Source organism: Oryx dammah, unplaced genomic scaffold (genome assembly GCF_014754425.2).
Source record: "Oryx dammah isolate SB20612 unplaced genomic scaffold, SCBI_Odam_1.1 HiC_scaffold_8, whole genome shotgun sequence".
Taxonomy (NCBI): domain Eukaryota; kingdom Metazoa; phylum Chordata; class Mammalia; order Artiodactyla; family Bovidae; genus Oryx; species Oryx dammah.
In genome coordinates this window covers 23165117-23180239 of record NW_024070192.1, presented here as the reverse complement: position 1 = coordinate 23180239, position 15123 = coordinate 23165117, and the positions used below count along the sequence as shown (strand labels likewise).

At 54.4% G+C, this 15123-nt stretch overlaps 1 protein-coding gene across 1 annotated transcript in view; it reads right to left on the bottom strand.

The window, feature by feature from the left end:
* The window catches only part of SRCIN1 (SRC kinase signaling inhibitor 1), a 73207-nt gene that overhangs the window by 11234 nt on the left and 46850 nt on the right, over positions 1–15123 (bottom strand). The window contains exons 13-19 of the mRNA XM_040245541.1: positions 9279–9409; positions 9014–9161; positions 8449–8695; positions 7768–8002; positions 5811–5965; positions 5360–5512; positions 252–398 (exon numbers count right to left, since the gene is read on the bottom strand). Of these exons, the coding sequence (XP_040101475.1) occupies positions 252–398; positions 5360–5512; positions 5811–5965; positions 7768–8002; positions 8449–8695; positions 9014–9161; positions 9279–9409 (1216 nt within the window). The remainder of the gene's footprint in view (positions 1–251; positions 399–5359; positions 5513–5810; positions 5966–7767; positions 8003–8448; positions 8696–9013; positions 9162–9278; positions 9410–15123) is intronic.

Here is a 15123-nt window from a genome sequence, read left to right as displayed (position 1 = left end):
GCTATGTTCTCAGCCAGATCCTGAGCACGGGTGCTGGAGAGAGGAAGGAGAAAAAGGTTTGAGGGACCAGTGGGGTAGTCCTGACTGGTAGGACCTCCCTGGACAGCTGCAGGATGGTGGTCACAGGAATACTGGCAGGAGACAGCCAGCGCCCAGCAGGAGTGCACAGCACTGCTGGAGGCTAGAGATGAGGTGGGGGGTGGGGACGACTGCATGGGGCCGCGGCCCTGCCCCAAGGCGCCCAGGCTTACCTGCTGCTGGGCCTGGATCCTCATGTACTCGGCCCTCTGCTTGCCATGCTTGCCTTTGTCGGGGCTGCCTGCCTGGCCCTGGGCCGCCTTCAGCCGAGAGGCCCCTGGAGTCACCACCTTCATAGGGGGCACGCTGCCACCGCCGCTCTGCACGAAGAGGAACAGGGTCAGAGCTGGAGATGGGATCACACAGGCACCCTAGGTACAGTAGGCCCTCTGAGACCTGGAGAGCCCTCCCTGGCTTCATACCCCCATCCAGGACTCAGGCCCACTCTCTGAGGCCAGGGTTAAGGCTTCCCTGAGGTCAGAACCCCAGTCAGATTCCCAAAACTCCCAAGTGAGAGCTCCTTTGTGGTTTCCTTGAGTGGCCCAGGGGCAGCTGGTACCCTTCTGGGGGAATGGTTTTTAAAGTAAGGGTACCTGGCATCATTCCCACTCCTGGCAAGGGGCTCCATCCTGGGCCCTGGAGAACATACCCGAGACTGGGGAGACAGGTCTTTATGAAAGTGAAAGTTGCTCAGTTGTGGCCGACTCTTTGCGACCCCAAGGACTATACTGTCTATGGAATTCCCCAGGCCAGAATACTGGAGTGGGTAGCCTTTCCCTTCTCCAGGGGATCTTCCCAACCCAGGGATTGAATCCAGGTCTCCTGCACTGCAGGCAGATTCTTTACCAGCTGAGCCACAAGGGAAGCCTAAGAATACAGGAGTGGGTAGCCTATCCCTTCGCCAGCAGATCTTCCCGACCAAGGAATCGAACCCAGGTCTCTTGCGTTGCAGGTGGATTCTTTACCAACTGCGCTATTAGGAAAGCCCAGGGGTCTTTATAATTGCCAACAAAGTAAGATTGGCAGCCCCAGGCCCACATTTTCCTTTGAATGGGAGAATAGGGGTGAAGTCTCCCTAGAGATGGACCAATCCAGTCCCCTTGAACTACTCCAGAGACCAGGCCTGCCCAGAAGGGCTTTGGGGATCCAGAAGCGCAGGCAGAGAAACCACAGAGACAGAGAAAGTCAGACAGCAGAGGAGGAGGGGAGTGTGGGGATGGAAAAGGGGGAAAGAACTTTATTTGTTGGTTTACAGATATAGAGCAAAGGGGAGAGGCCCTGGTCCCCACCAGCACTGGTTAGGCTGATCCCTGGGCAAGCCAGCTTCCCAGCCTGCCAGGGGCTCTGCTTGCAAACCCAGCCTGGCACCAGGCTCCCAGGAGGGCGGCGGGGCTGAGAGAGGCTAGAAGGAGGAGGGGGGCTGGCATGGTGCTCCTGCAGCCCCCAACTCCCTCCAGCTCTGAAGACAGAGAGACTGGAGCGGCAGGCAGCCACCTGGGGACCAGGGGGCAGAGGTGGGGGGCTGCCAGGGGGCCCCGTGGCAGAGGCCAGGCCCATCTGGCTCAGAGTGGCTTCCAGCTCCCGGAGTGTCTCCTGCAGGCTGTCCGTCCGCTGGGTGATGGCAGCGTGCTGAGCCTTGCGCTCCCCACTGCAGGGTGGGGTGTGGCGGCCAGAGTCCTTGCAGGTCTCCTCTGGGGGCGTCTCCACAGTGGAGGGTTCTTGGGTCTGCTCTGGGGCAGGTCCCAAAGGACTGGGGATCCCAGCTCCTCCCCTTCCTGGGCTGCAATCCCCCGTCACCAGTGTCTTCAGGGCCGCCCCTTCCTTCTCTAGCATCGGGCTGTTCCAGGCCTGGGAAGCCACAGCCACCATCCCTGGTGGGGCCGGTGGATTATCCCGGCCCAGGAGGCCGCTGGCCAGGGTCCGGGGTCGTGGGGTAGGGGTTGTTCTAAGCCCGGGTTCCTCAAGCCTGGTCTCTGGTGGGGAAGGAGGGTTGGGGGCACATTCCGTCAAGACGATCCGGGGGACAGAGAAGGGCCTCGTGTCTGCAGCAGCCTGAAGGGAGAAGAGAGATGAGGAAGGGTGTGATCCCTGTAACCAAACACCCCCGCGCTGGGAGGGGGGTGCATGTGGGTGAGCCCAGTCCCTTCCTGTTGCAGATGGGGAAACTGAGGCAGGGGAGGGTCCCAACTGAGTTCACCCAGCAAGTTAGAGGCAACGCTGGACTAGAACTCAGGCCTCTTTTCACCACACCCTATTGTCTCCACCTCCCGGAAAACATGCCAATTTACTTAGAAGCACAGATGCGTGCGTGCTAAGTCACTTCAGTTGTGTTCGACTCTTTATGGCCCTATGGACTGGTAGCCCGCCAGGCTCCTCTGTCCGTGAGGATTCTCCAGGCAAGAACACTGGAGTGGGTTGCCATGCCCTCCTCCAGGGGATCTTCCCGACCCAAGGATTGAACCTGAGCTTCTTACGTTTCCTGCATTGGTAGGTGAGTTCTGTACCACTAGGGCCACCTGGGAAGTCCCACTATACATGTTTACTTCTCAGCAGCCATATTAAATTCTGGGAACAGGTCTCATGGTTACTGCCAGGAGTTTGCCCATCTGTGCGATGGGGTAACAATGACACAGGGCTGGTGGAGGATGAAATGAGCTCACATGGGCATGTGCTTGGAACAGTGCCTGGCACGGTGTAAGTGTTTGATAGATGTTAACTATTTGTTACATAGAACTGAATGTCCAAGACCCGCAGCCCCATGAGGGTGGAGACCAGGTGTTGGCCTCTGACCTCAGAGAACAGGTCTGACATCCTCATCTTAGGCCAGAGATTCCTCGTCCCCACACCCTACTTCTGGAGCTTTCTCTGAGGGCTTCACAGCCACAGTGGGCAGGGCTCAGCCAAGTCCTCTGCTGCTCCAGCTTGGGCAAAGCTAGAGTACCCGCCTCTGTATGAGCGTCCCTGGCTCTGGCTTTTATGGGGGCACAGAGAGAGGTCCCCAATCACCCCTACCACAGTTGAGTAAATTCTGGTCTAACTCTGAGCAGAGTCTTATACCAGGAACTGCCACATATGCCTTCATCTTTAATCTTTTCTGTTCCCCATGAAATGGCTACTATTTTCACCACTTTACAGATGAGGAAACAGGTGTGTGAGGGGGTGTCCTGTAATTTACTCAAGGTCACACCCACAGCTAGCTAGTGGCAGAGCCAGGACTTGAACCCAGGAAGTCTGACTCCAAGTCCAGTGCTCTTGCCACTAAAATGAGCCATGGGGAGATTGGGGGGCAGCAGGGACCCCCAGCCCCCCTCCCAAGGGAACCCACCCAACTCTGCCGCCTGCTTACCTGGATGTGGGAGGTGCAGAGTGGGAAGTCAGTGAGGGTGGCCCACGCCCACCCGGCTCCACTGCCTGCCGGCGCCGGATGCAGGGGGCAGCCAGCCCGAAGGGCCAGTGGAAGGGCTCTGCCTGCTGGGCCCCTTCAGGAGCTTCCAGGGCCAGAAAGGAGTAATGGCTGGGTGCAGCATGCCCAGGTGCTGAGGGCACAGCAGGCCCAGTGCAGCCCTGCCACACCACTCACCCCCAGATGGCTCCTTGGACTGCTCCATGCCCATCCTCTGCCCAGCAGACAGCCTGTCTACCTGTTCACTGCCCATCTGCTCCCCCTGCCAGGGAGCCAAAGCACAACCAGGCCTCAAGCCACGCTAGAGATCAGGTGGAAGCCAGCACTGTGGGCCCAGAGAGCCACACAAGACAGGTGACCAGGTGTGTGCCTCCCCAGACCAGAGGCCCTTCTGCTCCAACCTGACTGGGCAGAAGGAGAGATGCTCAGACCACTGCCCCCCGACTCCCCCTCCCCAAGCAAGTCCCCTGGGGTGCAGACAGTAGGTTACCCGCAAATTCCCAAGAAAGAATAAAAAGGAAATAAGTGCAGCAGGACAGCAGCAAGGACTGAAGTTAGAGTGAAGGTAGAACTTCCCAATGCTGAAAGACGGAACCAGCAGCCAAGGAAGCGCATTTCTTCCATTCCAAGCTCTCTGACCAGGTGGGGCCAGGGGGTGGGGAGAGAGGCTGTAAATGAGCCTTCTTCCTGGGTGTCCTGGCCCCTGGCACAAGGCATAGATTCTAGGGGGAGAAACAGAGCCCCCGCCTGGCACAGGCAGCAGAGTGGGGAGATGGGGGCAGGGACTAGGCAAGAGTTCAAGATGAAGTCAGGTTTTGAGTTGGGCCTAAAGTCATGTAGCAAGCAAGATCCAAACTCCAATCTTGGACCCAGGCAGAACTTGGGCTTCGAGCCAGACCTAAAACTCTGGCTGTAGATCAGAATAAAATACCCAAGCCACCAGGGACCAGGCTCGGAATCAAGCCCGTAAGGAAACACAGACCCAAGGGGCCACCAGATGCCAGGCTGCTGGAGTCTCGAGAGGGAAGGAAGGGTGATGCTCCTGTCCTTGGAGCGGGGAGGGGTGGTCCACGGGGTGAGGCTGTGGCAGTGGCGGGACTTGGGCACGTGACGCATTCTGGCGGGTTAGCGTGAGAAGTGAGGAGAGGAAGCGTGGAGGCACAGGCAGAGAGAGCGCTGTGAGAGGTGGGGGGCAGCCCGTTACCTTCCATGTGGGGCCCGGGGCTGAGCCCCTGGGGGGGCCCGGGTCCGGGGGGGACAGCAAGGTGGGGATCGGCTGGCGGCGGGGCGTGGGGGGGAGGGGAGACACTGAGCTTCTCTCAAACACCTGGGGAGCAGAAGGTGGGGGCAGGTTTGGAGGAGGGGGTACAGGAAGGAGGGGTGGCCTGGGCGGGCACGGGGACCCTAGCCTCACTCCTTGGCCCCTCATCACGGCCACTGGTCACTCTGCCCTGCAATTCACCTCTTCCCAGAGGCCCTGGTGGTCCAGGTCTCCAGCCTCTTGGGGAGGGGAGCTGAGAACACTTGAGCCTAGGGGACTCACAGCACTGAGAGGGGCTCAAGGCACACGGATGGAGGTTGTTACAGCTTCGTTCTCAGAATACTAGGGAGTGGGGTTGCAGAGCAGAGGAGGTGTCTGGGCAGTAGAGGGTCTCAGAGATTGCAATAAAAAACTCAAACATGCAGGGAGGAACTTACACCCCCTCCCCCACTGTACAATGGAGAAGAAACTGGGGCAAGAAGGACAGAATCCAGAACCAGCCTCAGTGGGGAGCCGGGAATCCAGCCCCTCATCCTAGCCTGAGCACCCCACCCTGAGATCCACATGGTAGGGAAAGGGGGGACGCCTGGCTGATGACGTGGGGACCCCTGACCCACCTCCAGCTCTGCGATGATGCGGTCCTCATCGTCCTCATCCTTGATGGCAGAGGCCATGATTGGGGGCGTGGAGGCCGGGCGGGCCACCTCGGACACAGTCCGGCGCAGCTTCACCTGGGGCTTCTGCACCTCCAGCTCCTCGGACTCGGCCTTCTGCAAGGCCCAGGCCTCATTAGACCAGGCTCTGTCGGCCTCCAGCCAGCTCACCTCTTAGGTCCTATCCCTTCCAGACCATCTCCCACCTGCCCACCTAGCTCCGCATTATCTGCCAGGCCCCTTCCCATGGAGGAAGCACAAGCCAGAAGCAGAGTCACCACCAGCCAGCCTCCTTTCTTTCCTTCCACTTCCTCTGAGAGAGGGGACCACTCCAGAGGGTCTCCAGAGGTGCTCTCAGGCATCCCTCCCACTCAACCCCACGTACCTGTCGCCTACCCAAGGTGGGGGGTGGTACCTTGATGAAGGCCGAATCCTTCTTGCTGGTGACCACGACCTCTCCAGTGCGTGTGGTGGTCAGGCCATGGGAGGAGGGGAAGCTCCGGCGGGGAGGGGGTGGTGGTGGGGACTTGGAGGGCTTCTCGGTGCGGTATCGGGGCACTGTCAGCTCATCTGCGGGCAGCCAAGGGGCTGGGGGTCAGGGGACCCATAACCCTGGAGTCTGTGCACCACATCTGACTCCAAGGTTAGGGTAAACCTGGCTTCCTCCTCCAGGGAGGAGGAGAGGGGAAATCTCTGGGAAAGGACACAGGCCCTCTCCTCCTCTCCTACGTCCCCGTGCAATCCAGCCCCAAGCCCTGTCACTCTTCTGCTGACAGCACACATCCCTTCTACTCAAAGCCTGGTCCAGGCAACAACAGCACTGACAGCACCTGGAGCTTGTTGGAAATGCAGAAGCCCAGGCCCCACCCCGAGCTGCTGAGTCAGAATCCACATGCCAGCAGATCCTGGGTGATTTCACATGCACATTCAAGTTTGAGAATCGCTACTCTAATCCACCACTTTCCCACCCACCCCTCAGCTCTGCCCTGGCACAGATCTTCATCCTTCCTCCATCAAGAGAGAGTAGTTAGTACTATTGCAAGAGTCTGACCCTGCCCACCAGGCTCTCCCTGCCCCCAGTTCTTCCTTGGGGCCATTTCCTGGGCAATCTGCAGAAAAGTCACTCAAGCCTGACATTCCTCGCCCTTTGATCCCCCAGTGATTCCCCACAACCCCCAACCTCTGTGCCTGCCAACCTTTCAGCTTCAGCTCTGCTTGCTACTCTCGGGCCTGGACCCAGCTGAGCAACACCAAACACATACCTCCAGGCATTGGTACATGATGTTTCTCCCTGGAATGCCCTCTCTCACTGGCCAGGGAAATGCAAGACTCCAGTGAAAAGTCCCCTCCCATGGGAAGGACTTCCTGCCCTCTCAGGGTCTCCTGTAGAACAGCATTTAGCACCTGCCTATTTCTGGTTTACACACTGGGTATGGCCTGGGACAGATTACTTAACCACATTGAGCCTTAGAGTCCTCATCTGTACAATGGGAATAATTACTGTATCCACCTCCTGGACTTGTTGCAAAATTATAAACATTAATATATAGAAAGCATTTGGGGCTGTTTTTGCCACACAGTAAGTGCCTGATAAACACAGATGTTAGTATTATTCTCCTACTACATTTTAAGCTCCTTGAAAGTAGTTATCTCCTTATCCCCAGCACCTAGCCCTGTGTGTGTGCATACTAAGTCACTTCAATCGTGTCTAACTCTTTGCAACCCTATAGACGGTAGCCCGCCAAGCTCCCCTATCTGTGGGATTCTCCAGGTAAGAATACTGGAGTAGGTTGCCATGCCCTTCTCCAGGGGATCTTCTCGACCCAGGGATCGAACCTGTACCTGTTATGTCTTCTACACTGGCAGGCAGGTTCTTTACCACTAGCGCCACCTGGAAAGCCCTGGCACACAGTGGGCACTTAACAAATATACAGGTGGCAAGAATGAATAAATGAATGAGTGACAACTGCTGTTTCCTATTTGGGTTTCTGCTTCCCCTGTGAGCTCACAGGCTTGGGGAGCACAGGAACCCCATCTACATCACTCAGGGCTGCACCCCATCTCAGCACAGCCTGGCTCCTGGCACACATGCTTGGACAAAACGTGCAGGGGGACGACCCTCTGCCTGAACTTTCTCATCCTCCCAGTGTGGTCCTCTCAGCAGTTGTGGGAAAATCCCTGAATGCAGTCCAGCACTATCCCATCCATCTCGGTCTCCCCTGAGTGGCCAAGGGTCAGGCCAGCACCGTCCTTCTCTAATAGCCCACCCACAAAGATTTTCACTCCCAAGCACCTCCCTCATCAACCTGAGAGTTCCTGAGGCTGGGGCTCCCCTCCTCTGGGCTCTTTGCAACCCCCTACCTGCCCCATACCTGAACCTCTCCTCCCACTGGGCTCCGTTCGGGGGGCTGCCTTCTGGCCGTGGGGGGTCTTGGGGGGTTTGTGGTCCGGGGTGGGGGCTGGGCCTGGGTGGGCCTTGCTCGCACAGTCTAGGTCAGGGATGGCCTTCAGCAGCTCCGCCTGGGTCTCCTCCAGCAGCCGGTTGATGTCCTTGGCGCTGTACTGGGTCAGGGCTGCCCGCTTCTCCTCCCAGTCCCGCTCAGCAGCCTTGAGAGGAGGGCCAACAGTCAGCACTGAAGCAGCTGCCCTGCTCCTGGACTTCTAGGGCCTCAGCCACACATGCAAGGAATGCAAAGGAAGCCTCCCATTTGATCCGAGCCTCAGGCTTCTCTTGAGTATTACATGCCTTTGCTGCGAGCCTGGAATGCCACTTCATAACCAAGTACTCTCAGGAGAAATTTAGACCTGCTTTTAGACATTCTATTCTGTTTCATTGAGCACATAACCTTTTCTTGTGCTAACCCCGTACTGCCTTGATTATCACACGTTTATGATATGCTTTCCTGCCTAGCACGACTGATGTCACCCTCAGTATGCTTCTCAGATTCCCTTGTCCCCCAGGAACAAGTCCCCACGTGTTGGCACTGGCCAGCGTAGGTCGGTGGTGAGAATGTGTGAGCCTAGCTCCGGCCCCCCCATCCCGGGCCCAGCACCTCAACAGACACAGCCTTGTCCACGCTTCTCTTGCCAGGAGCGTCCAGGCCCTTGGTGGGGTTGCCCGCCTTGGGGGCTGGAGGGGCCCCCTCAGTTGGCCCACTCAGCTCGTGGAGGTTCAGCGGAGGGCTAGGGGGTGGCATTTCGAAGTCTAAGCTCTTGTTGAAGTCCGTCTCGGCCGTCATCTTCTTGGGGGACTGACTCAGGAGGTTGCTGGGGGGTGGCCACACACCCTCGTCCACTTGCCTGGGGTGGGAGAGTTGGGGACAGCTGTGAGGTCAGCAGGGTTGTGGCTCCCTGGGAGGGAAGCCTGGCATGGGGGAGGCAAGGTGTGAGGGGGGGCTCTGGGATCTTGCAGGACAAATGGAAGGGCCTGGGGAGGGGTGACTGCATCTGGGAAATGGGAGCGCCAAGCCTGCAACATGCAAGGGGTCACAGGTCAAAGTGCAGAGCCAGTCAGCACACCGCTGACCTCTGCGGGGAGTCGGGATAAGGGATCTGGGCCTGGTGTGTGACCCCACGGGAAATCGCAGGTCAGAGATAGGAGGTCAGGGATAGAATGACCTTCGGATCTGGGCCAGGGTGTCCGTGACCCCCCGGCACCGCTTGAGTAGCCCATCCAGGCGCTGGGGCTCCTCCTTCAGGAACTTCACCGCCTCCACCTCCACACGCAGCACTACCCGCATCTTGCTCTGCAGGCCTGGGAAGTGAGCTGAGGCGAAGGGAAGGAGTGAGCGGGAGGAGGGAGCAGCTCTGGACAGCGGGGAGGACAGGCAGTGGGGCGGGGGTGCAATGCCTGGGGTGGGGCTGGGGGTGCCCCCAGGCTCACCCTTGAGTTCGGTCAGCGTCTCCCCGAGCTGCTTCAGCACCAGCGCCTTCTCTTCCAGCTCGGGCCCGGGCACCAGTCGGTGGTTGTGGGACACATCCCTCTGGATCTTCTCCACCGACTTCTCCAGGTCACTGCAGTCACAGAAAGACCTTTTCAGCCCCTCGGGCCCCAGCCCAGCCCCTTGAAACTGAACAGCTGGAAACAAATCAGGCCACTGGTCAGATCAAAATTAAAAGCCATCCGCCAGGCCACAAGCCCAGGTAAAATCAGAAAGCCAGACCTCAGAGATGAGACTTCAGAAGCACTCCGTAACAGGTGCCCCAGGTCCCCGTGTTGAAGTTCTCATCTTTAGCAGTATCAGCCAGAATCTCCCTCCCTAGGACTCACACCCTCTGATTCTCATTAGCCAAGGACACAGCAGAGAAATTGGCAGCTTTTCAAAGAACTGGAGGCAGGTGTGTATGCTTTTTGGGGAGGCGTCCACCTTTTCTCAAATGATCCAGACACTCAGCCTCTTTCCTCAATGACAAAGCTGCTTCCTATTTTCAGATGGCTTATGCTGAGCTTGTGTCATTTTAACACCCTACATCTTTCTGAAATGTAAATCAGACCAAGTCACCACCGCCTGTGTTGAACCCGAAATGGATCCCGACGTTCTGAGGGTAAAATCCAAACTCTTTAAGTGCAGCCACAAAGGACATGGGGATAGTAGCTGAAAATTTGGGTCTGGAGTCAGACAGATCCACATTCTAACCCGCACTCTGCCTGACCCAGAAGAGATCTTGGAGAAGTTACCTACTGTCTCTCAGCTTCCTTATCCCCAAAAAATGGGGATGGTAAGAGTTCCTCCCTCCTGGGGCCACTATGAGGATTAAATGAGCTGAAAAGGAATTAAATGAGCTAATGCACGGGGTCAGTCCCTGGGAGCTGCTCTTACTTCCTCTCTAGCCACAACCATTTCCTCCCCATCTGGTTTGCTTCTGTTCCCAACCATCCAGAATTTCTCTGAGGTCCTTGTATATGCTGCTCTCCCTGTTGGTCATTCTTGTTGTTTGCCACGCTAGGTCTCCATTGTGGCACGCAGGCTTACTTGCCTTGACCAAGGATCAAACCCAGGCCCCCTCCATTGGGAGCGTGGACCTTATCCCCTGGACCACCAGGAAAGTCCCTCTCCCTGGACTTCTATGATGCCATTTCCTCTGCCCAGAACACTCCATTACCACCACCTCCCCACCCCCAACACACACGTGTGACTAACTCCCACTCATCCTCCTGTCCCAGTGGGAAACCCTCCCCTTACACTTGGTGTTGGGGGTCTGCTTCCTGCCTGGAGCTCCTGTTTGCTGGGCTAAGCAGCTCTAGGCAGAAAATAAGATACCCTGTCTTTCTGATTCATCTCTGATTCCCAGCACCTGGCATGGTGCCTGGAGCAGAACAGAGGTCTGGTAAGTAATTATGGAAGGAATGAATAAGTGAAAGAAGGAATTACTGCCCAGGTAGGTCATCCCAGTCCTGCATCTGAGTCACTGATATCCCTGACCCACATGCAGGACATCACATACATTCCTGTCAAATCCCATCTGTTGGATTTCAGCTCAACAATCCAGGGAGGAACAACTTTTGAATCTCAGTTCTACCATCCAACAGATTTGCTCCCCCTCAAAGCTCTGTGCATCAGCAAATCTTATCAGCATGCTTTATGTATCTTCATCCAACTAGTGGGTGAAAAAACAGACCACACTGGAGCCAAGGCCAAAATCCTGTGTGTCAGCACTACCAGTTAAAGAGGTATCTTGTACTAAGTGCCTACAGCGTGCCAGGCGCACATTCAGCTCCTCACTTTATCCTCACAACAAATCCTGGGAGTGGGAACCATTGTTACCTCCAGTTTACATACAAATAGTAGCTCAGAGTAAGAAATAGAGGAAAACAATAGAATGGAAAAGACTAGAGATCTCTTCAAGAAAACTGGAGATACCAAAGGAACATTTCATACAAAGATGGACACAATAAAAGACAGAAACAGCAAAGACCTAACAGAAGTAAAAGAGATTAACAAGAGGTGGCAAGAATACACAGAAGAATTATACATAAAAGCCTTAATGACCCAGATAACCACAATAGTGTGGGCACTCACCTAGAGCCAGACACCCTGGAGTACAAAGTCAAGTGGGTCTTAGGAAGCATTACTATGAACAAAGCTAGTGGAACAAATAGCTCCAGCTGAGCTATTTCAAATTCTAAAAGATGATGCTGTTAAAGTGCCGCACTCAATATGCCAGCAAATTTGGAAAACTCAGCAGTGGCCACAGGACTGGGAAAGGTCAGTTTTCACTCTAATTCCAAAGAAAGACAATGCCAAAGAATGTTCAAACTGCTGTATGACTGAGTTCATTTCACATGCTAGCAAAGTTATGCTCAAAATCCTTCAAGCTATACTTCAACAGTATATGAACCGAGAACTTCCAGATAAAAGGTAGAGGAACCAGAGATCAAACTGCCAGCATCCACTGCATCATAGAAGAAGCAAAGGAATTTAAAAAAAAATCTACTTCTACTTCATTAACTACACTAAAGCCTTTGACTGTGTGGATCACAACAAACTGTGGAAAATTCTTAAAGAGATGGGAATACCAGACCACCTAACCTGTCTCCTGAGAAACCTGTATCCTGAGAAACCTGTATGCAGGCCAAGAAGCAACAGTTAGAACTGGACATGAAACAATGGATTGGTTCAAAATTGGGAAAGGAGTACGTCAGGCTGTATACTGTCACCCCACTTATTTAACTTACTTGCAGAGTATACATCATGTAAAATGCTGGGCTGGGTGAATCACAAGCTGGAATCAAGATTTCTGAGAGAAATATCAACAACCTCAGGTATGCAGATGACACCACACTAATGGCAGAAAGTGAAGAGCCTCTTGATGAGGTTAAAAGAGGACAGTGAAAAGTGAAAGTCACTCAGTCGTGTCCGACTCTCTGCGACCCCATGGACTATACAGTCCATAGAATTCTCTAGGGCAGAATACTGGAGTGGGTAGCCTTTCCTTTCTCCAGAGTATCTTCCCAACCCAGGGACCAAATCCAGGTTTTCCACATTGAAGGCGGATTCTTTACCAGCTGAGCTATCAGGGAATCTCTTGATAGAGAGTGAAAAAGCTGGTTTAAAACTCAACATTCATAAAACTAAGATCATGGCACCTGGTCCCATCACTTCATGGCAAATAGATGGAGAAAAAGTAGAAACAGTGACAGACTTTATTTTCTTGGCTCCAAAATCACTGCGGATGGTGACTGCAGCCACAAAATTAAAAAACGCTTGCTCCTTGGAAGAAAAGCTCTGACAAACCTAGACAGCATATTTAAAAACAGAGACATTACTTTGGCAACAAAGGTCCATATACTCAAAGCTATGGTTTTTCCAGTAGTCACATATGGATGTGAGAGTTGAACCATAAAGAAGGCTAAGCATGGAAGAATTGATGCTTTTGAACTGTGGTGTTGGAGAAGACTCTTGAGAGTTCCTTGGACTGCAAGGAGATCAAACCAGTCAATCCTAAAGGAAATCAATCCTGAATATTCATTGGAAGGACTGATGCTGAAGTTGAAGCTCCAATCTTTTGGCCACCTGATGTAAAGGGCCTACTCAATGGAAGAGGCCCTGATGCTGGGGATGATTGAGGTCAGGAGGAGAAGGGGACAACAGAGGATGAGATGGTTGGATGGCATCACCGACTCAGTGGACATGAGTTTGCGCAAACTCCAGGAGATGGTGAAAGACAGAGAAACCTGATGTACTGCATATGGGGTCACAGAGAGTCAGACACAACTTAGCAACTAAACAAGTAGCTCGGATACTCTGCAAGTAAGTACATTCCCCAGCCTCCTTTGCATGTAGAAGTGCCATTCAAATAAGGTCTAGCCAATGGAAGATGAGTGGAAGTGGTACATGCTGTTTCCAGGTCTGGCTCCCTAAAATCCTCCCATGTAAGCTCCTCCGCACTCACTTCCCCTTCCTGTTGGCTGAAAGACAGAGACCCTGTGGGTAATCTTGGAAGGCACATATTGAAGATGTGCCTTATTGGAAGGCATTAGCCTGGGTCCCTGAGTGACTGCAGGGAGGAAAGCCACTAGGCCCCCCTTAGGCTCAATTAGCACCTCAGTCTTCCTATCGTACAATCTGCAAAAGTTTGGGGGGTCCATAACCTGAGCAGGCTCTGCAAGAAAATCCAAATCAGAGCAAGTCTAGACATTGGGATCAGAAAGTGGTGGGGTTTTCCAGACCCAGGTTTAGTTCTGGAAGAGTTGAGAGGTGAGGACCAGGGCAGAACCAGCTACAAAATGTGAGGTGGCCCAAAGCAAAATAAAGATTTTGCCCCTGGTATAAAAATTAAGAATTTCAAGATAATGACAGCAGAGCACTGAACCAAGTACGGGCCCTCACAAGCATGGGGCCCCGTGTGAATAACAGGTCACATGCCTATAAAGTTGGTGCTGGGCTGGGCCATGTTACACTCAAGAGGCCAAAGGTCTCAGTCAGTGGAGGCTGCCTCTAAGGGCAACATCTAAACAATGCACTTGGCTAGAGCTACAGGTGAGTAAACCAAGCTGAGTGGAGCACAGAACCAGCTGTAACTTCTAGCAAGATGCCAGGGCAAAAGGAAGGGGTAGAGTGAAGCCGAGGAAGTGGACAGAGGCTGGTAAGCTAGGGCAGGGGAAAGGATGGGCCAGCAGGCCATCCAGTGCCCGGGGAGGCTATGGAAACTAGGCAAGGAGGCCCCTCCTGGTCAAGCCAAAGCCACTGCAGCACCGGTGTGCAGCCCAGTCCAGATTCCACCCAAAAAGCCACCTTCAAAGTAGATGGAGAATCCTGCCGGAAGCAATGTATCGGCCCCTAAGCTCTCTAAAGTGAGCAGTCAGAGCAATGGGTTTGATAGCAGGGCAATGCATAGGGAGACTGTGTATTCCTGGAGAACTGAGGCCCCAGGAAGCTGAGGACCAGACACTCATATGACAGGAGCATAAATACGTTCTTTCATCCTTCCTGTCTCCTCTGTACTTTTATATTTCCTTTTATTTTCCTTTAATGTCTCAGTAAAGTTCCCTTTGAAAATTCCAATCCAGTTCCTCTGTGCTGAATAAAAAAGGGGGAAAAGAGGACAGGTACGTTAGGTAAATGGAATTCCCTGGGTGGGGAGGGGGTGTGGTGGTAGCCATCAGTCTACTTGGAGATCTGACCGGAGCTGTCACTCAGCTTTCACAGCAGGGGTGATGCAGTTGACTGCCACACCAGCTTATTTCCAAGTGGGATGGCCCCTTCTTTCATCTCAGCCACAAGGGGTCATGGGAATCTTGCCCTGTGCATCACTGAAATGAACATGGACCTCCAGGCTGTGTGGGCTCGAGGCTGAGGAGCAGGGACCCTTCTCAAGGAGCCCCTTGCAAGTGATACAGCCAATTATGACTTTGCTGAGGAAGCTGGGTTCCTCTGAGCAGTCTTCTTTGGTTCTGAGTCATTGACCCGTAGAAGCCAAAGCCCCCTCTGGAAAGAACTATGAAAAGCTTAACCTTGGGCACAGGTGATGAAGCTGAAGCACAGAGAAGGGCAGAAACTGCTCTGATGGCCCAGCTGCTCAGAGCTGGAGCTGGAGCTCGGGCCCCTCATGCCCTGTGCTGCCAAGAGGGAGACCAGGCGGAGGAGCAGGGCCTCTGTCTCAGACCCAGGGACTGACCAGGGAAAGCTGCAGGGGGCTGGGGCTGCTCACTCAGTGGACAGACAGCGGACATCGGACATCGGAAGGCAGCCTCTCCTTGCAACGGTGCCAGACAATGGAATCTTGGC